Below are 22,888 nucleotides of genomic sequence, written 5' to 3'. Positions count from 1 at the left end.
TTGTATCTTTGTATATTGTTATGTATATAAAAAATGTAAAAAATTAAAAAGAAGCTATTTCTATGCACACTTCCTCTCCCAAGTCTGTCACCTGAACGTGGCGGTTCATCACGTGTGTGAATCTGCGGGAGTGGGAAGAGGGAAGCTTGTGCGATGGACCCTTTATGTTCAGCAAAGCTAGTATCCAAGAACGTATATATCACAGAGTAAAAACAAGCAGGTACACTAGCCGTACGTAGTAGCTCACTGTACACGATGGGCTATAGCTGAGCTGTTATGATTGATTCAACAGAAGGCCTTCACATTTTTGTACGATCGTTTCAGACCATTATTCAATTATAAGCCATTACATGGACGTTGGAAATAGATTATTCATTAGGCTAATTCAACCAAAGTGCCTCACATGAGTCCTGCTAGAGGAGAAATTTACAAAAAATTATTTGCCCGTGAGTTTTCAATATGTTGCCACAGTATGTTGGCAAAAATAAAAATAAAGACTGACTATGTTTTCGTGTTTCCTTTTGGCCCATATACATTGTAGTTTTCATTCTACAAAACGTAGAATAAAACCTCCTCTCCTATTCGTTGTTGCAATCTACGCTTTAAGCGTAAGACCTAAACTAAAAGCCATAGCAACAAACTAAACCTGGATCATGTGAGTAGCAGCGTAGTTGTACTGCTGGAGTTCAGCTGATGATGGGACCACAGCAGTGCCGGGCGCGCCCTGCGCCCGCCGTCACGCCGCTATCACACGCCCTGCGCTCTTCCATACTTGGCCATGCCTTACTTAGCTCGCTCTGATTGGTCGGTCGGGTGAAGGTTTTGAATGACCCGGATATGCAACCACCGCTTGTTTTCTCCGTCCCCCCTGTCCCCGTAAGCCCCGGATGAGGAAGTGAATTCGCTGACAGGGTTGGGCTCCGCCACCGAGGCGAAGAGAAATAGCATCCGCTCGGCGGGGACGAACACGGTTACCGCGAAGCAGGACGGTCCGAGCAAGCACACCCAAACGAACAACTAAAGGCCCCGGCAAGCGTGTATCCAGTCTCCGAGCACTGCAGACATGGTAAGACGGGGTGGAGGTGGGGCTGCGTGGCTAAGCTAGCCAGCTGCGTTTTTCTAGGGGGTGTCGGGACTACGAACGACGACCTTTTATAGGAAGTGTGGAGCGCCGCGTCTCCGGTGCCACCCAAATACAGCCTCAACTATTTATGTGTACGCCGAAATAAACCAAGACGTTATTCTCGAGTCTCCCTGCTCGGTGGTGTCGGGTGTGTGTGTGTATACAGCACGCCAAGTGAGCGAAGTGTGAGCAGGGTGTTTGGGCTTCGCTCGCTAAGTGTCCTGGTCGTTTTGTGTTCGGCGTGTTGAAGAGTTTTGGGTACAAGTGTCCGGTATTCGTGCAGCTGATCGAGTCTCCAAACCTATTGTGTACGGATAGTGTTGGTCTCCACGTAAGCACTGCACTTCCGCGCAGATATCGACTAGGATAACAAGACTTAAGTTGATGCAAGAATGCATTAAACATAGCCAGGTTTGGCATATTTAAATACCACTGAACACAGTGGACTATCTGAACTTGGAGTATTGGGACACTTGCTGACTGCAATGCAAACCCAGCGTTTAAGAACGCTGCTAATCTTGGCATAACTATCCTGTGGGTTTGAGTTTGACCACTTCGTTTGACAGTCACGTCTGAAAGTCAGTATCAGACTGGCGTCACTAATGTCGGATAAATCTCTTAGTGTAACTACGCCATTAAACACGAGGATTTGACCTCTGTTTTACAACAAATAGCTAATAGCACACCTCACTGACCTTCCTTCACTCAGCACGCTATGAAGGCATGAAAAATTTCGATATGATGCATTGGACGTCGGTACCTGCAGATGTTCCAGCATCACTTATTTATGACATCCTAATGACCAAAACCATGTGGATGTATTCTAAGGTTTAGGGAGCTTTCGTGTCTGTTCACACTTTTGTTCAAACAGGTGGTATAGCTCACTGATCAACTACTAGGCTACTTTCTCTCTTGGCTCCGATTCATCTGTTGTATAGGAGTGTGTGTCTGAGCACGGGGCACTAATGCATACTGCTAGGTGTTTTAAACACAGTGTCAGGGTCTGTAGGTGTTGGGCAGATAGATTGGACCCTGAGCTCACTCACTCCAGACCTCCATGCTGTGGTATGACTGATCTTGGGTTTACATGGCCCCAGGTTCCCCCTCTGTTCCTGTCTTGGCCACTCTGAGTGTTTGCCTTCAGGTTGATTTGTCCACATAAATACAAGTGATTTATTGGCCAGTGTTTATCTTCTGTTTTTTTTTTTTTTGGGTAAGTGTCTTCTGTGTTAAATTACATGCATTATTAAAACATTCAGATGGTGGTGTTTGACAGGTAAAATCCTCTAAGCAGTGCCAAATCTCCTTGTTTTTAATTAGTAGTACTCCAGTAATGTATTTACTATGAATGAAGATGCATGTCACTTCTTGAAATCTTGGTGTCTTTTGCCTTGAATGAGCAATGAGTGTTGTGGTACAGCCCCAGTCTGCCTTTCTCTCTAGGAAAATGAAGGCTGTGCTCTTTTCTTCATTGGGAATCTGCCTGTGAACACAACTGTGAACAGGAGCTCTGCTGTCTGCCTGTAGTTTCTGAGAAGCTTTTCTATAGCAGCTCACATGCGTTTTGTCTGTTTTGTGCTCCAGTCACTCACTCACACACATGTATGCACTCTGCATCTGGTGTCTGCTCCTGAACTGAACCTGACCTGTTAGTGGCTCCCGTCTGGTGCCGTGGCCCCATTGGCCTCCACGCTCTCACCTGTGGGCCTCCACGCTCTCACCTGTGGGCCTCCACGCTCTCACCTGTGGGCCTCCACGCTCTCGGCTGTGGGCCTCCACGCTCTCGGCTGTGGGCCTCCACGCTCTCGGCTGTGGGCCTCCACGCTCTCGGCTGTGGGCCTCCACGCTCTCGGCTGTGGGCCTCCACGCTCTCGGCTGTGGGCCTGAGCTCAGCGTGCAGTAGAAGGCGTACTCATCCTTCTGAGCTCTGCCTCAGACACACAGTCACAGTCCAGAATGAAGTGATGTGTAGGGTTTGGAGTTGGTGTGTGTGTTGTGTTCCACAGGACTGTACCTCTACAACGAGTGCAGGTAATGGCTGAAAGTGTGGTCTCTTTTGTTAGAGGCATAGTCTTAAAATGCAAGACTCTTAAAATGAAGGAACAGTGAAAGTTTTTTTTTTTCTTACTTAATTCTGCATTGTCGAGAATAGAATGTTTCGGTATGACGGTGTGGAAATCTGACACCACGGTGTGAGCGTGCAGTGGGAGTGAGGCCGTTTCAGCCATGGCTCCGGGACATCTGAGTTGCGCCGCCTGAGGCGGTCTGTGTACGCCCGTGTTCTCACGCTCGGGTTCTGAGCCCCAGGACCTCCCTCGAGATCCCAGCCTCTGCAGCATGTAACTGAATGACGTCTCATGGCCGAGGAGCCGTAATGGCTGAGTTCCAGACGAGCCCTCCAGGCCCTGGAGAGGCCAGACACTAAAGGAACTGGGTCCTGTATGTGCACTTACTCACGGGGACATCAGAGAAAACACGTCCATGTTTTTATATGAGCGGATATTTCCAGACCCAGGATAGAGGATGTTGAGCCCCTGAACCTGAGGCCAGAGCTGTGGGGGCAACACTGCTGCTGTACAGCAGGGTTAGTCTACAGTCCCCCCCCCACTCTGCCCCAGGCAGCGGAAAACTTTACAGGCACATCTGCTCTGACATTCCCATTAAACCTTATTAGCTAAGGAAGCCACTGACCTGAGTGCTGCATGGTAGCTACAGGAGCAACACCTCCAAACACTGATTTCACACTGCCAAAGATTGTCGATCTTTAGGAGAGCTGTTGCTAAAACAACATGGCATGGCAAATGGTGATTCCTGCCCTAGTGGTGAAAAGCTTAGCCTTCTATAGCAAGACTCCATCCTGCACAGAGTTCAGTACAGGACTCTTAATTCCACTGGGACTGGAGCAGACGGGAAGGCCTGTCGCCTGCTGTAATCTCAGGTGTAGAATAGAAGTCAGCGTAGCGTTGCTAAGTAATGCGTTCCTGGTCTTTTTTGTTTTGTTTTATTCCGTTAGAAATGTTACTGGCACAGATTATTGCAATGTAAACAAATAATTGTGAGAAAGTATAAAGCAAGAATAGCAATTATGTGAATCTCTTATACACACTCTCATTCACCCCCAGAATGACCAGCAGTTGGACTGTGCTCTGGACCTGATGAGGCGTCTGCCCCCACAGCAGATCGAGAAGAATCTCAGTGACCTCATCGACCTGGTTAGTGTGTGTGTGTTTGTGTGTTTTGCTCCAAAACCCTCTGTCCTGTTGGAATAAACCCCATCAGACACACACTCTTTCTCCATGTTTTTTCTCTTCTTGTTATTTGTTTCAATGCTTTTATGTATTTATTACATTTGTTTTCTTTCATCTTTCCCCATCTCTCCTCCCCCCTTCCCTCTCATTGGTTGTTAGTGGTTATTACTATAGCTGTCACTCACTCCTTTCCTGGGGCAGACGTCACCTTTACACCACTTTTCTCTTCTGTCTTTCTTCATCTCTCTCTCTCTCTCTCTCTCTCTAACCAACCCTCTTCCTGATCTGATCATCTCTCCATATCCTGGATCACCCAGTTCTGCCCACTCTGCTGAGGGTTGCATATGATGAGTGTATGAGATCTAAGAGTCTGATAAAGGAAATGTGAGGTTGGCAGACTGAGATCATGCCATGGAGTCAATACAGGAACACAGCTGGTCACTATTAGGTTGTAGCTCTCTAGAGGTGAGGTAAACTATTGGGTTGTAGCTCTCTAGAGGCGAGGTAAACTATTGGGTTGTAGCTAGGGCTGGGTATCGATTCAAATTCCAAGAATCAATCCGATTCTGAAGACTAAGAATCGATTTATTTCGATTTAATCCGATTTAATCGATTCGATCAGATTCGATCCAATTCGGGGTTTAGTGTTATTAAAAATGTATTTGAGCTGTTTCCTGATTATGTACAGAAGCAACATGTTAAAACTAGTATTATATCGATATTAATCAGCAAATAGTTACTGGTAGTTGGTAGTTACTGATGGCTGGAAGACTGGTGAAAAGGGTCATCATAAATCTACCTTCAAGAAAGGTAATCCATGACAATAAACAGAAGACATCTTTGAGGTGTCTATGTCTGCAACAGTGGACTCCTACTGGGACACTAACCTGTGCATTATTATTATGATTGAAATAATTAGGAATTCATCCAAAAGCTGTTGCTACCAAATGCATTTTTATTTTAAAAGTGCTCACACTTAATAAACTGAAAGTATAAAATGTAAACGTGTATTTTTCTTTAAAGTGCGAATATAAAAACAGAACTGTCATGTTACGGTCCCCGACCCCTCCCTTTTGGGCGTGTGTTAACGTTGTCTGCGTCTACTCGTCTGCGTCTGTAGATCTCCGTGGGTCTTGTGATAGTCCGTCTCACCTGTGGCTCGTCTCGTCACATGGGGTTTGTGTGTTCGCGCGGTGTCCTGTGCTCGTTGTTGTTTGAGTCACACACGTTCTATGTAAACGTGTTTTATGTGCGCTGTCTGCGCTTCGGTAAATGTAATAAACGTAACGATTTGGAAAGTGCAAAGGATTCTGTCTCGTCCATCGCATTGCGCCCAACGTTACAAGAACATTTAAAACTTTTTAAAACTGTAAAAACACTGGGTAAACTGTCAATGACATGGACTAACTGTAAATAGTCACCGACACTGGATAAACTGTCCTTCTGCTTTTAGATTTCCGATTTGACTATCGTCGTTACCGGCACTGTCCGACGCCATGTTGTTTTACAGTTAGTTAGACCGAGCACGCCTGCGTGAATTCAGTGACGAGGCGGGGGTAAGAGTTCACTAAAAAATCGATCTTTGGACGTACGAATCGATAATCAGATCATCATATGCTAATCGATCCTGAATCGGAAAATCAATTTTTTTCAACTAGTTGCTCTCTAGAGGCGAGATAAACTATTGGGTTGTAGCTCTCTCGAGGTGAGGTAAACTATTGGGTTGTAGCTCTCTCGAGGTGAGGTAAACTATTGGGTTGTAGCTCTCTCGAGGTGAGGTAAACTATTGGGTTGTAGCTCTCTCGAGGTGAGGTAAACTATTGGGTTGTAGCTCTCTCGAGGTGAGGTAAACTATTGGGTTGTAGCTCTCTAGAGGTGAGGTAAACTATTGGGTTGTAGCTCTCTAGAGGTGAGGTAAACTATTGGGTTGTAGCTCTCTCGAGGTGAGGTAAACTATTGGGTTGTAGCTCTCTCGAGGTGAGGTAAACTATTGGGTTGTAGCTCTCTAGAGGCGAGGTAAACTATTGGGTTGTAGCTCTCTCGAGGCGAGGTAAACTATTGGGTTGTAGCTCTCTCGAGGCGAGGTAAACTATTGGGTTGTAGCTCTCTCGAGGCGAGGTAAACTATTGGGTTGTAGCTCTCTCGAGGCGAGGTAAACTATTGGGTTGTAGTAGGCTTGTCACGATACTAAGAATTACAACTTCGATACGATACTTAAAAAAATATTGAAATTCGATACCATTTTCGATACCAAAGTCAGATACTGTGCTAATTTCCGTTTTAAAGCCTTTTTATTTTTTTTATAAACAAACAAATGAATGTTGCTTTGTGTTTAAAAATGCTTGAAAGTGTAACTTCATTTCACAACAAATAGCTGTCTGACTGATCAGTTCACTTATATGATGTTAACAAATACGAGCCTCTTGTAATTCCAGGACGAAACAAGAGAGAACGTGAAGACGTTAAGATTGGGCATTTTGAAAATAAACAACCATTAAATGTGATAAAAAAGCGAATAATTTTGAGTGTATATATATAAATATTTAACTTATCCCAACAAACATGCGATATCAGAAAGACGTTAAAATCATGTCTATCACGTTGGTCAGTCCAGACCCATTTTGCATGTCTGGTGGACGTTCAAAACTGGTTCAAAATCTGACAGTGTGACCAGGACCTTAACCTTAACTTAACATGGATGTCTATGACGAGTTTTCTATCTGAACGTCTGACTAGGACCTTTATTGGATGTCAGTGGACGTGCAAAAACTGCAACTGAACGGCAGCAATAGACGTTCAAAAGACATTTTAAAAAGACGTCGCAAAAACTTTCATTCTGGCTTTTCAGTGGACGTCTTTTGAACGTCTGACGAAGTGTCTTTGCTCGTGCTGGGAAATATTGAAATGGACCTTGAAAGTGACATACAAGTGTTTGAATTCCACAAGGTGTATGAACCCTGCAAACATGACTTTGTTCATCGCGCTGAAGCGCGGCGCACGCGAGGTCGTGCACCTCTCGAATTTTGTAACTTTGCGCGTGCCGCGCCTCAGCGCAATGAACAAAGTCATGTTTGCAGGGTTCATACACCTTTATAAGGTGGATGTAACATGCAAGAACTAGGAGAAGGATACAGATGCTGCTGAGAGTCAGATTTATTGGTAGGAGTAGGAGTTTCCTCCCGTCTCCTAACGTGATCGGCTCGAAACGCTCTTAAATGGAGAGGCATTTCATTTACATTAACACTCGGAGCTTCAGACAACGAAATACTGCGAATGCAATGGTAAAACTCATTGAGTGAACAATAGTACACAGACTAGTTACCCAACACCTCTCAGACACGACAAGGAATACAAAAATATGAACGAGTTATTACACAAACAGTAAACAAACAAACGCATTCAAAAAGGACAATACAATAAACCGGACTAATGCAAAACAGACCTGGCGAAATCAACTAACTTCACTAACGAACCATCAGGAAACAATAATGCGTTGACTCAATAAAGAGTACAAAACCAAACATAGGATGATCTGCAAAACAACTCGAAACAAATCTAATCGAAAGGACCAAACGCTGAACATACAATGATCAAAGTTAAACACCAAGGGCAGATCCGATAACAAACACTGGGAACAGAACATACAACTCTCGCAACAACGAATACCAGAAATTGACTTACAAGCAGACCCTCCAGAAAGTTGCGATGTTGCGATTTGCAACTTCAAGCAAACCCCGCAAATTCAGGGCGGTGTCGCAACTTCAGCCAATCACCGCAACTTTCCCGCAAATTTGACCAATCACTGATGTCCTCTTGATGTCCTTGCCACTATCGCCCTTGGCTTGCTCACTGGGGGCTAGGACTCGGCACTTGTAAAGCTGCTTTGTAGCAGACTGAAAGCAGCACGAGCGACGAAAATAACGGCAAAAAGATCGAGAAAAGCAGTATCCCGGTACACTACATGAAAGCGGGGATAAACTGTTTTTTTAAATTTATTTGAATTGATTATCTATGGCCCCCTGTATGATATTTAATTACTATTAGAACCGGCCCACAGGCCACAGCCGCCCGATGGTGTTTTGCAAGCACAAACACTACATTCCCCACAATGCAACGGTAGTCCGCGAAGTCACTGCAGCGCACTCAAGCGGCGAGGGTCAGCGCGGCGAAGATGACGTAATCGCACTGGCTCTGCCCGTGCGCGAGGGCGTCGCACGCTGTCGATTCGCAAGGTTGTGCACCTCTCGAATTTTGTAACTGCGCGCACCAGTTAAACTTACATATAATAGGAACGATTCGAAATGATTCATTCAATGATTGCTTGAAGTGTTAAAACCATGGGTTTTATAAGAAGCATAATACCCATAAATAAATAAATCAGGGTTGCCATCGATCTCGATATAATACTTAATTTGTGTCCAATTTACAGGCCGCCCGGTAACAACTTACGTTCGCTACGTTCCCCCCCCCCCGTCAACAATTAATGTTCGCCACCCCCTCCAGGTTCAAATCTCACTCCAAGCGATCTTGAAAAGTTGGCAACCCTGAATAAATAGGTAAATAGATAATTAAAATGGACTACTAAATAGAGGAAACCATACAACATTTATTCCCTATTGCAATGTACTCACAAAAAAGCAAAAACACACCGCAACTTCCATCGCAATTTTTTTGAAAAACACCCGCAACATCAAACATTTTAGCCCGCAACAATCACAAAAAAGGCCCGCGAAATCCTGGTGGGACTGTACAAGGAAAGACTGGGCACACAGGAATATAAACCAAACACATCAAGGAGTTAAACATAAACAGCTGATCAAGACTAACAATGGGCGGCGAGATCAAGGGGCGTGACAGGAGAACGCTACGGAGATTCAACTAAAAAACATAACTAAAGGAAACACGAAGATCTCACATAGGTTGGGGCGGAGTAGACGTTACAATGGAATTCAAGCGCTTGTACCAATATTTCCGAGCACGTTAAACTTAATAAAGTTAAATAGTTATACATATACTCGAAATGATTCGAAATATTGCTTCATTATTACTTATATATTACTACATTATTTAGTGGTTGTTTATTTTCAAAACGCCCAATCTTAACGTCTTCGCGTTCTCTCGTGTTTCGTCCTGGAATTACAAGAGTCTCGTATTTGTTAACGTAATGCAAGTGAACTGTTCAGTCAGACAGATATTTGTTGTGAAACGAAGTAGTTACAATTTCAAGCATTTTAAAGTACTCTAGCCTACATTCCAGCACCTTCAAACCTGAAACACAAAGCAGCATTAAAATTCGTCAGGTAAGTGTTCATTCCCCTGTTGTTGAGGGGTGTCTTTTATACTACCACATATAGTTTCGGACAACACTGCAAAGCGGAAAGTATAAACGCCTCCACCGCTCGCAGAGGTTCGCACGAGGTGGCCGGAGTCGAGCGCTATGGTGACTCAACCAGGCTTTAGCACCCTTCGTTGAAATGTTCCAAAAGCACCGCTTGCAAACTGGCTTGTTCGTGTCCTTCGGTTTTCCATCTGTATCTGCTTCAAATCCAACAGCACTGTGTTTGCTTTAGCTGCCATTTTAGCATTACAAACTGTCCTGTGCATTACGGCAGCTTGGGTGGCTCAAACGAAAGCGCATTTTATGTAAAAAGAATCGATACTTAAGAGAAACGAGTATTGTATCGTTTCAGAATGTTCAGTATCGATACATATCGATATATCTTTTTATTTATTTATTTATTTATTTTTGACAACACTAGGTTGTAGCTCTCTCGAGGTGAGGTAAACTATTGGGTTGTAGCTCTCGAGGTGAGGTAAACTATTGGGTTGTAGCTCTCGAGGTGAGGTAAACTATTGGGTTGTAGCTCTCTCGAGGTGAGGTAAACTATTGGGTTGTAGCTCTCTCGAGGCGAGGTAAACTATTGGGTTGTAGCTCTCTCGAGGTGAGGTAAACCAGCTTTCCAACAGTAGGTATTTCTGCGTTTGGGTGGAATTTTACACGTGTTGTCTGAATCTTTTTTTTTCTCTTTCCATTTGCATTGCACAAAGTGTAGTCTTTAAGAGTGTGTGTGTGTGTGTGTGCGCGTATTGCAGGTCCCAAGCCTATGTGAGGACTTGCTGTCCTCTGTGGATCAGCCTCTGAAGATTGCCAGGGACAAAATAGTGGGGAAGGACTACCTGCTCTGTGATTACAACCGTGATGGCGACTCTTACAGGTCAGCAGCAGAACAGCATCAGTCCCCATGACCCTGACCCACGGGCCCCAGTCCTTACTCACACACACACCCCTGTCCTTACTCTCACACACACACACACCCCTGTCCTTACTCTCACACACACACACACCCCTGTCCTTACTCTCACACACACACACCCCTGTCCTTACTCTCACACACACACACCCCTGTCCTTACTCTCACACACACACACACCCCTGTCCTTACTCTCACACACACACACACCCCTGTCCTTACTCTCACACACACACACACCCCTGTCCCACACTGTTCAGCTTCACGATGTGTCACAGAGGTTGGTGACTGAAAGGAGGGTTAGAGGCATTTCATACATGCAGCCGCTTATATAACTGTCTCTGTAATAAAACCTAATTCCACTTTTACACGTGTATTTAACACTGCTGAACAAAGCCACCTGATCGAACAGCTTCAGTTGAACATTCATCCATGTAGACACATGACTTGTGTACATGTGACACCTCCTCCAAACGTTCTCCAGTGACAATCAAACCAGCGTGACTATACTCTCAACACACACTCAGAACTTGCGCATACACACACACACACACACGCACTCAAAACTTGCGTGCACACACACACGCACTCAGAATATGCACATGTATAGACACTTAGAACATGCACACACATGCACTTAGAACATGCACATGCGCACACACACGCTCGGAACGTGTGAACGCATGCACACAATCTGAACACACACACACACACACACACACACACACACACACGCTCAGAATGTGCACACACACTCACCCAGAACACACACAATCACACAGGCGCACACACAACCACACAGATCCATATCCCCATCTCTGTCCGTCTGCTCATTTATGGCCTAGCGTCAAGATAAGGGTGAAGTTTACTTGGTTTGAGTAGAGGAAGAAAAGAGCGCGATGATTCTGTGTGTGTGTTTTGTCCAGATCTCCGTGGAGTAATAAATATGACCCTCCTATCGATGATGGAGCCATGCCCTCTGCCCGTCTGCGTAAGCTGGAGGTGGAGGCGAACAACGCCTTCGATCAGTACAGGGACCTGTGAGTTCTGACCCGCTGCCACCAGGGCGGCGACACTTCATTCAGTCTCACATGCACCGATATCATTTCTTTTGAAATGATCAGCGGACCAGTCCGATCGAGAACATTGGTTCATTCATGCCAGGCTATATTTAAGAATTAATGTTCTTGTTCCCTAATACTAGTCTTTTCTCTGTCTGATTGTATGTAATATATGCTGCTGTTATTTACGTTTTCAGAACAGTTAATTAAACTAAAGCAGTGAGCAGCTTCTCTCTCCCAGCCCAGGTGTATCTGAGTGTACAGGGAGCTGAACCACTCCACTCTGCCTGTGTGTGAGTGCTACCAGCTGATTTGCTGATGTGCGTCTTAGGTATTTTGAGGGCGGAGTTTCATCCGTGTACCTGTGGGATCTGGATCACGGCTTTGCCGGAGTCATCCTCATTAAGAAGGCTGGAGACGGCTCCAAAAAAATCAAGGGATGCTGGGACTCCATCCATGTGGTGGAAGTGCAGGTGGGAGCTTGGCCTGCTGGGTAACGGGGTTTCACATGTCATGTAGTTCAGCCTTTTACACTTATAAACACCTACACCTACGTTCTTCTCTCTCCCTCCCCCTCTCTCTCTCTCTCTCTCTCTCTCTCACTCTCAGGAGAAGTCCAGTGGCCGTACAGCTCATTATAAACTCACCTCTACTGTGATGCTTTGGCTTCAGACAACCAAAACTGGTTCTGGTACCATGAACCTCGGCGGCAGTCTCACCAGACAGGTACACACAGCACAACATACAGACATGCAGGTGATCACAAGATCCTGCTAACACCAAAACATACAGACATGCAGGTGATCATAAGATCCTGCTAACACCAAAACATACAGACATGCAGGTGATCATAAGATCCTGCTAACACCAAAACATACAGACATGCAGGTGATCATAAGATCCTGCTAACACGACGATGCAGATGATGCATATCCAGGTCATGCAAGGGTGCAGGTAACCATAACAACCACGACATTACATGGGAGCAAGTAACCCAGACTGACAGACACACACAGAGACACGCACATTTGTCCCTCTCACGACGTATCTGATCCCTCACTCCTCAGATGGAGAAGGATGAGACGGTCAGCGAGTCTTCCCCACACATCGCCAACATCGGCCGTCTCGTGGAGGTGAGACGCTTGATGTGTTTCACTCCTCTGTTGTCTGTGTAATGCAGTAGGGAAATGACGTGTGTGTGTGTGTGTGTGTGTGTGTGTGTGTGTGTGTGTGTGTGGTTTACTTTGATGTCAGGACATGGAGAATAAGATCCGCTCCACCCTGAATGAGATCTACTTTGGCAAAACCAAGGACATCGTCAATGGCCTCAGGTATGAGCTGTGTGTGTCTGTCTTTCTGTATCTGTGTGTGTATCATGACCCCTTGACCTCAACTCTTAGCTGTCTGTTGTGTTTTATGTATTCATGCCGTCCTTCAGCAGCTCCTGTGATCCCATCACATCCCCTCCAGTCTTCTATTGTGTTCTCTGTATCTCTTTCCTTGCCATCATCTGTTCACTTTTTTCACTCCATCCCCCTACACTCTTTCTCTCACTCACTCTCACCCCATCCCCCCCCCTCTCTCTCTCTCTCTCTCTCTCTCCCTCTCTCTCTCTCTCGTTCCCCCGTTTCCAGATCTATCGAGTCTCTCCCTGATAATCAGAAGTACAGGCAGCTGCAGAAAGAGCTCTCTCAGGTTCTCACGCAGCGTCAGATCTTCATAGAGTAGGGCTGGAGGTATAGGCCTTTGAAACTGTGTATGTATGCGCATGTGTGTGGTGCACACGTGTTTGCTACACTGAGGTTGGCGCATGTGTGGTGTCTGAAGCTCCTCAGATCTCCTCATATGCATTTTTGCATGTAGTTTTCTCACTAAGACACAAAAACTTGTGTTAATAACACTGAGGAGTATCTAAAAGGGGAACGTTTCCTGGATATTTATAAAGTTTTGGACCTAACAGTAACATTCACTTTGGGTGACTTTGGGTTGAGGACTAATTTCAGGCTCAAACGTGTATATTTGTGTCCAGTCTCGTGTGACTCATGAGTTCTCATGGTTGTGTGTGTGTGGTTTTTTTTTTTTGTCCTTTTACAAGAGAATCAACAGACGTTCTGTTTCCTGACTTTTCAGTGGAAGGTTTCTGTTTAACAGAACTAAATGTGTTTCAGTTTAAGAGCGCCGGGGCACAGCTTTCTTGGAGGTCGTGTGCGTCAGAGCTGTGTGTGCGTGTGTGTGGCTCCAGACTGTCCAGCTGGAGAACTTGCTCCTCCATAACAGGGCAGTGAGACTATCAGCTCCCTCTTGTGGGACTGGGTGGAACTGCAGGATGCTCTAAAAGTAGAACTTTCACTGCGTACTTGAGGTTGTAGGTGGAGGAAGTGTGCCACTTGTGTAACTGCACGGAGTTACCATGGAGATTGCTTTTTATATGTTAAATATAGAATTTATTGATGGTATAACAGTTTTCTCTTTTGCAATACAGTAGTAGTAGAGATAGTAGTAATGCAACTAATAACACATCTTATTTATATACCTACAGTGTACAAACAAGGCCTCTAACAAAATCTACAAGAATCTATGTGTTCAGAGTTTTTGCATTTAGGCATTTATTTACAAACATCCAATTAATGCAGTTTTGGTCCAATTAATACAGGCTAGTCTTTAACATTGAATTATCAAGGGTTCATCTGTGGAGTTTAACACACCACAGAGTAGGGATAGAAAGATGAAGTGTGTAGCAGTGCAGTGTTTTGTGTGTGTGTGTGTGTGTGTGTTAACTGTAGTCTTTCTCTGGTTGCTGAGAGAAGCTGGTGGTGCCCCCTCCTGTACGGATTTCTTCCTTCACTCATCCATTCTCTCTTCCCTCGTTCTCTGTCTCATCCCTCTTTCTCTCTGTCACCCACAGGAGTGTTCAGACTCTGGCGGACAAGTCCAAGCAGGAGGCCCTAAGAACTGACCTGATCGGCGCTCTCAACAAACGCAAACAGCAGAGCTAGAGACCCCCCCTCCCTCACACCCACCCACCCATCTTGTGTTTATTTTGTTGTTCCAGTTTACTGTCTCGTTTGAGCTGCACTCTGTCTGTTGAAATCAAACATCGAAAAAAGGAGAAACGCTTTGTCTTATTTTTATTTGTTTTGTTGGTGAGATGCGAGGCGTCCTCTCTTTCCCCTGCACCATGGCTGTCTCCCCCCCCCCCCCCCTCGTTCCGTGGTCGTACTGCGACCGTCAATGTACCAGCTGCAGTGTGAGAGCTGCCTCTCTTGTAGCTGGTGGGTCTGGAAGACGCTTTACTGATATACGTGATGGTGTGTGGAGCTGTACTGGACCTCCAAACACACTCATTCTTTTGTGTACGAGAGCCTGGGTTTGTGTCGCAGTTCTAAACACACACACACACACACTCATCCTCTCTGGTCTGTGTGATTCTTGGTTCATGTCCCAGCTACAGTTTGGGAAGGTGTGTGTGTGCGTGTTTGTTCAGTGGGGGTTTGTCCCAAACATAACTGTTGCTGTAGTCTGCTCAAGCTCCGAGTTAAGAATGCTTGAGAATTCAGCATTAGTTACTGTCTTTATTGTTAGTCATCTTGTTAATTGTTGGTAATCTGTGATGAGACCCTTACTGTGTGTGTGTGTGTGTGTGTGTGTGTGTGTGCGCGCGCGCGCGCGCACAGGCATGTGTGTGGCTGGTGTAGGTTGTAAAAGGATTCTGTTACATGAGGCCTCAGAAAATCCTATGATGTACACAGTGTGGACACGTATGACACACACACACACACACACACAAACTTCCTCTCTGTCCTCTCCCTTCTCTCTGTCACTCTCTCTCACCTGCATTAAGCTTTGTATTCTGTTGATGTTTTTATTTTGGGGTGGAATATTATGTCTTTTGTTTTGTTTTTGTAAAGCTTACAATTCATGTATTAGAGCCTCCAGCAACAATAAAACGGTAAAATGCTAGAGTGGTAGAAATGTAAGTTGTGTGTCTCTGACTGGGTGCTGTCCTGAACGCCTGGTGGAGCGTGTCGGCTTTAAGAGTGTATGAAATGGTGACTCTCGGCTCTCTTCCAACACTGCAGCGATTCAAATGAATTAAACTAATAAAAACAAGAATTTGGAGTTTCTTAGAAAGCGAGTGTGTTAATTTATCTGATTTGTCATTCGATGGTACCAGTACACCGCATCAATAAAAGGGAATAGAACGGGTGTTCCGAAAAAGAGGACACCTCAGTGTGGCGGGCATTTTAAGCTCTAGTAAAAAAAAAATGTCCGGAAATTCGGCCCGGACATTTTTTTTAAGAAGGACTCAAAAAGAGGACATGTCCGGGTGAAAGACAACGTCTGGTCACCCTATTTTGAACCTTTTGTTATAACCTGAACTACACTTGTATGACGAAATTGAATTAAGTGCGCAGGACAGACGTGAAAACACCTCTACGTGGCTACGGATTCAGTTTACGTGGTAACAAACCGTGGTTATTTTTAAACGTGTTTGACAGCGTTAATTTTGTGAAAATTTGTCCCGTGAATAAGGCTCTATTCTGAGAGTAAGAATTAATTATCACGGGTTTGCGTGATGTAAGATCCGGATTTTGCTCTTTCCGCTCCGTCGCGTTCACTGGCGCACTCAAACCAGCAGGGGGCAGTAGCGCCTTATACAGCAACTTAAACCATGCAGCCGCGAATTCAAATTAACAAATTGTTTAATGCGCTACTAAAAAGTGTTTTCTCTCTAGCTGCACCGTCTCGGATGTATGTAAATGAGAAGCATCTCAGTACGAACACGCTGGTAGAAAAATGTAAATGGCAGGCTCAAACACCTGGCAGGCACCGTACGTTTCGGATTTGCGGGTCGCTCCTTTCCAGCCCGTTAGCCTTATACACTCTTTTTGACTGCATAACCACCCTAGATTCAGGCATATTTTGACCAGTCAGAACTGGTGAAAGAACAATGTGAAAATGGAACACGGAAATGATTAGTTTATAGGATCCCGAGTGCCGCGAGGCAAACACCGCTCTGTTCAGCGTCTTGGATCTGTTGTTCATTCGTCTTCATTACACTGTCTCGTGTAATGTAACCGGCACTTCGGCTTTTTACTTTTCCGATGGTCAGTTGGTCTCTTCTGCGCCACTCTGTGTGCATCACCTGTGCAGAGCTTGTTCTCATTAATGTACACTCAGCACATCAACTTGACAGGAAAAGAACAAATTTAGAAGTTTTTGCAAATTTATTAGAAAAGAAAAACTGAAATATCGCATGGTCATAAGTATTCAGACCCTTTGCTCAGTATTGAGTAGAAGCACCATTTTGAGCTAATGCAGCCATCAGTCTTCTTGGGAAAGACTCATGGAAAACTACTGTAAAGGATCATGTAGACCAGGGGTACTCAACTGGCGGACCGCGGTCCGGATCCGGACCCGAACGCTCTCCTGTCCGGACCCTCTCTCATTCCTGATTAACTGGATACGGACCAAAACAAAACCGTAGCATTTATTTCAGGGCTATTGAAAAAATGCTCCGTCACGAATGTTACGTTCGCCACCCCACGCTCAACAACTTACGTTCGCCACCCCCGCCCGCACCGGACCTCGGGTCACAGGTATCTGCCAAAATTGGACCGCGGACAAATTTAGTTGAGTACGCCTGATGTAGACTAATGGAAGCTGATAGTTAAACTGACGTTACCAGGGTTGCCAACTTTTCAAAATCACTTGTAGTGAGATTTGAACCTGGAGGGGGTGGCGAACATTAATTGTTACCGGGGCGGTGTAAAATGGACACAAATTAAGTATTATATCGCGATCGATCGATCGCCAGTGGTTGGCGCCAGAGCGAACTAGTAACTCGTTGAATCATAGATGTGGATCAGAGGTAAATAAACTAGATTGTTTTTCGGTGTGAGATATCGGAAGTGTGGCGTGAGAGCGTGTGAAGACAGTCAAATGCGTGTGTCTCACGGACAATGCGTGAGAGTTGGCAACCCTGCGTTACAGCTTTGTGGTATATCCGTTCAGACTGACATGACATCCCACAAGAATGTCTTTTATGATGTCAGATATTTCAACTCCATCTACAAGCAAGTTCTTCAAACCAAAACGTTAACCTCTGTTTTAGATGAGGCAGGTTCAGATTCAGTTAGACGTGAGATACGTGACCCCTCTCCCCTGTCATGATATACGTGACTTCAAGTGTTTGCGCAAAAAAGCTTAAAAAAATAAAAAGATCCTTTCAAATAGTTTCAAATATTTATTGAGACAATAAAAAAATTAACCAGAGAGACATGCCACAATACTATTAGCCTATGTAAAATAAACAACATTATAATTATGTAATTAATTACTACAGCACTGCAGTTGCTGGTCTCCGTGAGTTTCCAGATGTCTCTCGGTCATGAGGTGGTGGACCACAGCCAGCGAGGACCGCAGTGTATGCACCACATGACAGAGAGAGAATGTCCGTTTACTGAATGTGTTAGTGACACCATGTTGAACCATGTTGTGTCAGGGTAATAGAAATAGCATAAGTGTGTGTGTGTATGTCTGAACCAGAGACCGTATATATACAGTCTCTGTTCTGAACGAATGGACTCTGCAGCGTCAGTGCTCTTCCTCTTCAGTTTCTTCAGGCGCGAGGTAGGCGGGTTGCTGCTTGCTCGCCGCTGCCCCCTGCAGCCTATGTGTGGCACTGAGGGTGACTGAGAGGACACTGTCCGCACATGTGCCTTGGGCTAGTCGGTTGCCATAGCAGCGGCAGTGGGGTGGCACACAGAGGTAGAGCAGTGCCAGGGCAAAGCAGAGTATACAGCAGGCCAGGGTGGTGTAGGCCGTGCTCAGGCCGCCGCCCGCACCCCGCGTGCTGTTGTGGACCCTCAGCATCACCACCACGCTCTCCTTTATCCCCTCCCCCACTGCCACACACGTGTATTCACCAGAGTCCTCCGTCTGCAATGGGCCCACACGCAGACGCCCGCCAGGCAGCACCTGCGCGCTGCTATTGGCCACAGGAACAAGCCAGGTCTTGGTGACATCTCTGTGGCGAGAGTCACAGTCGAGGATGAGGAGCTGGTTGACGAGGGCCTCTTCGTCTCGCATGTGGACCGTGCTGCAGTTGAGCTGTAGGTGGAGCTGCAGGGCACCGACGCTGACCCTGCCTGTCTGTGTACACACGTGTCTCTCCGGGAAGTCCACCACAGGCTGGAGGCTCTGCTGCTGCCAGCGAGTCAACATCCCGTACAATTCACAGCTGCAGTCCAGGGGGTTGTCGTGGAAATATACACCATTTTTCAGCCATGCCGGCAATGCCTGCAGCTCCACCAGAGGCAGCGTCCTGATCTGGTTGGATGAGACATCGAGGAGGCGGAGCCTCTCCAGCCGGTGCCGGTCCTTGAGTAGGTCCAGTGGGAAACGGATCACCCGGTTCTGGCTCAGGTAGAGCATCTGCAGGCTGGTCAGGCCAGAAAAAGCAGCCCGGTCAATCCTGGAGATGTGGTTGTTGTACAGCAGAAGAACTTCCAGGTGCTGCAGGGGTTCAAAGACGAGCTCATCGAGCTGCGTGAGGACATTGGACGAAAGGTCCAGATGCCGCAGACGCTTCATCCTCGCAAAAGCCTCCAGGGACAGGAAACGCAGGGCGTTGTGATTGACCAGCAGCGTGTGCAGGACCCTGAAGTGCACCACGCCCCTCCAGCAGTGTGCGTGCAGGTGGGTGAGGGAGTTGAAACTGAGGTCCAGCACAGTGGTGTAGTGAGGAACTGATGTGGGAATGTTGGACAGGTTCCTCTGGGAACAACTAATAATGTTGCTGGCACAGATACAAGTGCCCTGACAGCACTCAACAGAGGCTGCAATAGAAGGATTGAATACAGTAGTGGAGAGGAGTAACATTATAAGGATCTGTTTCACACACACACACGCTCTCTTGCACACGCTCTCATGCACACACACGCTCTCCCTTCCACAGCCATGTCCAGTTAGCTGCTGGTTTCCAGTAGGCAGTAGCATGTGCCTCCTGCTGGTTTCACAACTGAACTTCCACATCTTTAACAAGAAAGAGCAGAAGAGCAGGGTTATCATCAGGGAACAAAACAAACCTTAGTTCTGATGGCCCAAAAGGATAAACCAACTAGATCAGTTGCCATCCCGAGTCCTGCTCATTCATTACTTCAGACGTTTTCTACTGTTACTTGAAATAGTTGTAATCAGCTTTACCATGAAGAAACAAAGAGAACACTTGATCGGTCTGATGAACACCTTCGTACTGTCAGAAAAGAATTAGTATATTTAATTTCAAATGGCATGGCATTTTAATACTAACGGACGTTGCCTTAATTAAATATTTATTTACACTGTCAGTTACTATGACGGCAGTAGCACTGGGAAACTGAAGAACAAGAACTGATCTACATTCTTGAGAACTTTACACCCCATGGAGTGAATGCTACTTTTCCCAACATAAACTCAGTCCTCTTCCTACCAATTCTAATGCACTTTACTTTTGGACCTCCGTCCAAAATGTCTTGTTTCTATCATTTGACTACCTGTAGCCTACACACTACACGGAAGCTAATCTCTGATATATTCTGCATATGTGTTCGAATTTGATTTAATATGTGCTTAATGTATACTTTAATTTAGCATTTTAATCTTTAAAACATCATCTTAGAGTTTTCTCAATATATTGCATCCGGTTGCATGCAGGTTCTCGATAATATCACGCACTCCCATTAAAATTCTTACCATTTTAAAGAGGTGTCGAAACCTTGTCGCGTTTCGCAGAAAGTGTTAGCAGTCATACGACGTGATTACGTTCCCGACGAATTATCCCATCAAACGACCATTTGCTCGCGTCTGTCAGGAGATTCCACGTGTGATTTAAATAATAATAAAAACATTTCTGAAGGAAAAACATGAGCATTTCCCAAAACGTGGTCAGGTGTCCTCAACTGTACATCACTGCTCCTATACGGGAGGGAGCAGGTCCCACTCTGGCACCCGGCGGCGAACACATGGTTCACGTATCTACCCTATGAGATCACGACGTGTCTCATTTCGAGGGGGTTTGGTGTTCAACGTTTAAACAGCTGGTGGATCCGAGCACACGCTGGTTATTCACACACGGGTGTGTACAGCTGCCACATGCTTCACCATCCACACAGCAGCCGTCACGTTATAACCTAATTTCTACTTTGCAAGCAGCGAATAATCTCACAGGATGATGCAACGGAAATTTCAAATTTACTGTCGCTTTTTTTGTAAACATCAACCCACTTTACCAGCTAATATATCTTCGTTGTATGATTACTTGTGTTTAATAAAAGTGCTCTATTTAAATTCCTAATTTCCTGAAGCACGTGCTGCGTTCCAGAGTCTAATGGACATTTCTCAAGCCGCTACCGAGACTGCTCCGGTTACGTTTGCGAGCATGCACCGAGTAAGAGAACCGAAAGAAATCAGGGTGATGATGCACAACCACTGGCAAAAAAAGTGGCATCACCACTCTTGTACAATGTTCTTTCAGTTGTTTAGTTTTGTAGGGAAAAATTTAACTAGGGAGACATTCCATAATACTATTAGCCTACGTAAAATAAATTACGTAGAAATTTATTAAGAAATAATTTTAAAAAGAACGATCATTGTTGTAGTCGCTGTTGCTGACTACTTCTTCATAATTGAGTGATTCCATATTTTTTTCATTATTCTAAAAAAAAAGGCAAGTGTGTACCCAGCGTTCTTGGAGTCGGGGGAGGGGGTGTTGGGGACTGCAAAGTGGCCCTTCTGGGTCTCTCTTGTTCTGATCCAGGACTTCAACTCTCACGTGGGCAATAGCATTGGCCTCACTGTCCTAACCCTAACCCTCACTGTCCTAACCCTAACCCTCACTGTCCTAACCCTAACCCTCAATGTTCTAACCCGCACTGTTCTAATGCTAAGTGGTGTTTTGTTCTTTAATTTTGTGCCTGTCACGGTTTGACAAACACCATGTCTGAGCACAAAGGTGTCCATGAGGTGTCCAGGACACCAATTTGATGATTGATTTGTTAGTCACACTGTCAGACCTGCATCAGTGTGTTGAACACATGGGCAAAGAGAGGATCTGAACTATCAGCCTAGTGGTGAGTTGGATCAGATGCTGGGCAGACCTGGCAGATCCAAATGTGTCATGAGGGTTTGCTGAGAATGTTTGGCAGTAGAACCTGTCAGAGATCTTCAACTCCCACAGCAGAGATTCAGCTGCATCCCAAAGGAGGCCGGAGACACACAGTCTGAGTGGGCCATGTTCAGTGCCTCCATTGCCGCACCTGACTGTGGTCACAGGGTTGTCGGTGCCCGTCACAGCAGCCGTCCCTGAAAATAGTGGACGAGGCTTCAGATGCTGCAGATGGAAAAACATGCGTGTTGGAGGAGTTTCGTGAGCCCATGGAAAATGACATTTGGCTGGTTCTGAGAAGATTTAGCCCACCCAGTGGAGGATGGGTTCCCCTTTGAATCTTGGTCCTCCCAAGGTTTCTTCCTAATCCACCTAGGAAGTTTTCCCTTGCTCTGGCTTGCTCATTAGGGATCTGGACCCATGTGTTGTAAAAAGCGCTATATGAATAAATTTGACTTTGATGACTCTTCGGGAATAATTTACAGCTGACTGCACAATGAAATTGCAGTCTGAATCAACACAGCAAGGTGGATTTAAGCTGTTAAGAATGATGAACATAGACATAATAAAAAATGAAGCAAAATAAAATGAAAATGTGGAATTTCCACATGAAAATGTTTAAGCACTTTGCACTTGCTGATTTCAAAGAAAAGAAAAAAAGCTCAAATTCCTTCTCGTCCTGTGAGTGGGGGTCAGATATCCGGTATAATCAGAGTACACCTTGGTTCATGCATATTCATGTTTTTATGTGATCGTGCTTGTGTACCTCTAACTTCAATAAGTGGTGTGTGTAACACCAGAGGGTCTCAGTGTCGGTTCTGAACAGAGGATGTCACTCACACCATTACTAATTGCACCTTATGTCACAATTGCAGCCTGTGTGTGCGTGTGTGTTTGCTGTAATGCTGACATAAATCATTAATGAGACATTGTTATTTAAGTAAACCTGCCCTTAGGGTTCCACTCTACCCCAAACATCTGAATGTGTGTGTATCTAACAGTTGGAATACAGACTCTGTCACTCATCTATGATTATGACATCTTAAATGGGTTAATCT

General features: G+C 45.4%; 2 protein-coding genes across 5 annotated transcripts; one reads left to right on the top strand and one right to left on the bottom strand.

The window, feature by feature from the left end:
- The first annotated feature begins 877 nt into the window (after positions 1–877).
- Positions 878–15,643, top strand: capzb (capping actin protein of muscle Z-line subunit beta). 3 transcript variants are annotated; one of them, XM_077001486.1, is made up of 10 exons: positions 878–1,066; positions 4,246–4,335; positions 10,465–10,586; positions 11,549–11,662; positions 12,015–12,156; positions 12,293–12,409; positions 12,751–12,816; positions 12,938–13,014; positions 13,318–13,419; positions 14,589–15,643. In XM_077001486.1, exons 1-9 carry the CDS (start codon positions 1,064–1,066, stop codon positions 13,409–13,411), a joined length of 825 nt encoding a protein of 274 aa, XP_076857601.1. In that variant the 5' UTR covers positions 878–1,063; the 3' UTR covers positions 13,412–13,419; positions 14,589–15,643. The 3 variants fall into 3 exon arrangements, with proteins under 3 accessions (XP_076857601.1, XP_076857611.1, XP_076857619.1); XM_077001496.1 differs by having other exon boundaries at positions 13,318–13,439; XM_077001504.1 differs by lacking the exon at positions 13,318–13,419 and having other exon boundaries at positions 879–1,066.
- A 2,329-nt stretch (positions 15,644–17,972) lies between these two features.
- On the bottom strand, positions 17,973–20,851 carry LOC143526937 (amphoterin-induced protein 1-like). Of its 2 annotated transcripts, none has more exons than XM_077021760.1 (2): positions 20,420–20,851; positions 17,973–19,720 (listed from the first exon to the last, which is right to left on the bottom strand). In XM_077021760.1, exons 1-2 carry the CDS (start codon positions 20,420–20,422, stop codon positions 18,281–18,283), a joined length of 1,443 nt encoding a protein of 480 aa, XP_076877875.1. In that variant the 5' UTR covers positions 20,423–20,851; the 3' UTR covers positions 17,973–18,280. The 2 variants fall into 2 exon arrangements, with proteins under 2 accessions (XP_076877875.1, XP_076877884.1); XM_077021769.1 differs by lacking the exon at positions 20,420–20,851 and adding an exon at positions 19,892–20,397.
- Positions 20,852–22,888: the final 2,037 nt, after the last annotated feature.

This window comes from Brachyhypopomus gauderio, chromosome 1, assembly GCF_052324685.1.
Source record: "Brachyhypopomus gauderio isolate BG-103 chromosome 1, BGAUD_0.2, whole genome shotgun sequence".
Classification (NCBI taxonomy): Eukaryota; Metazoa; Chordata; class Actinopteri; order Gymnotiformes; family Hypopomidae; genus Brachyhypopomus; species Brachyhypopomus gauderio.
This window is presented reverse-complemented; position numbering and strand designations above follow the sequence as displayed.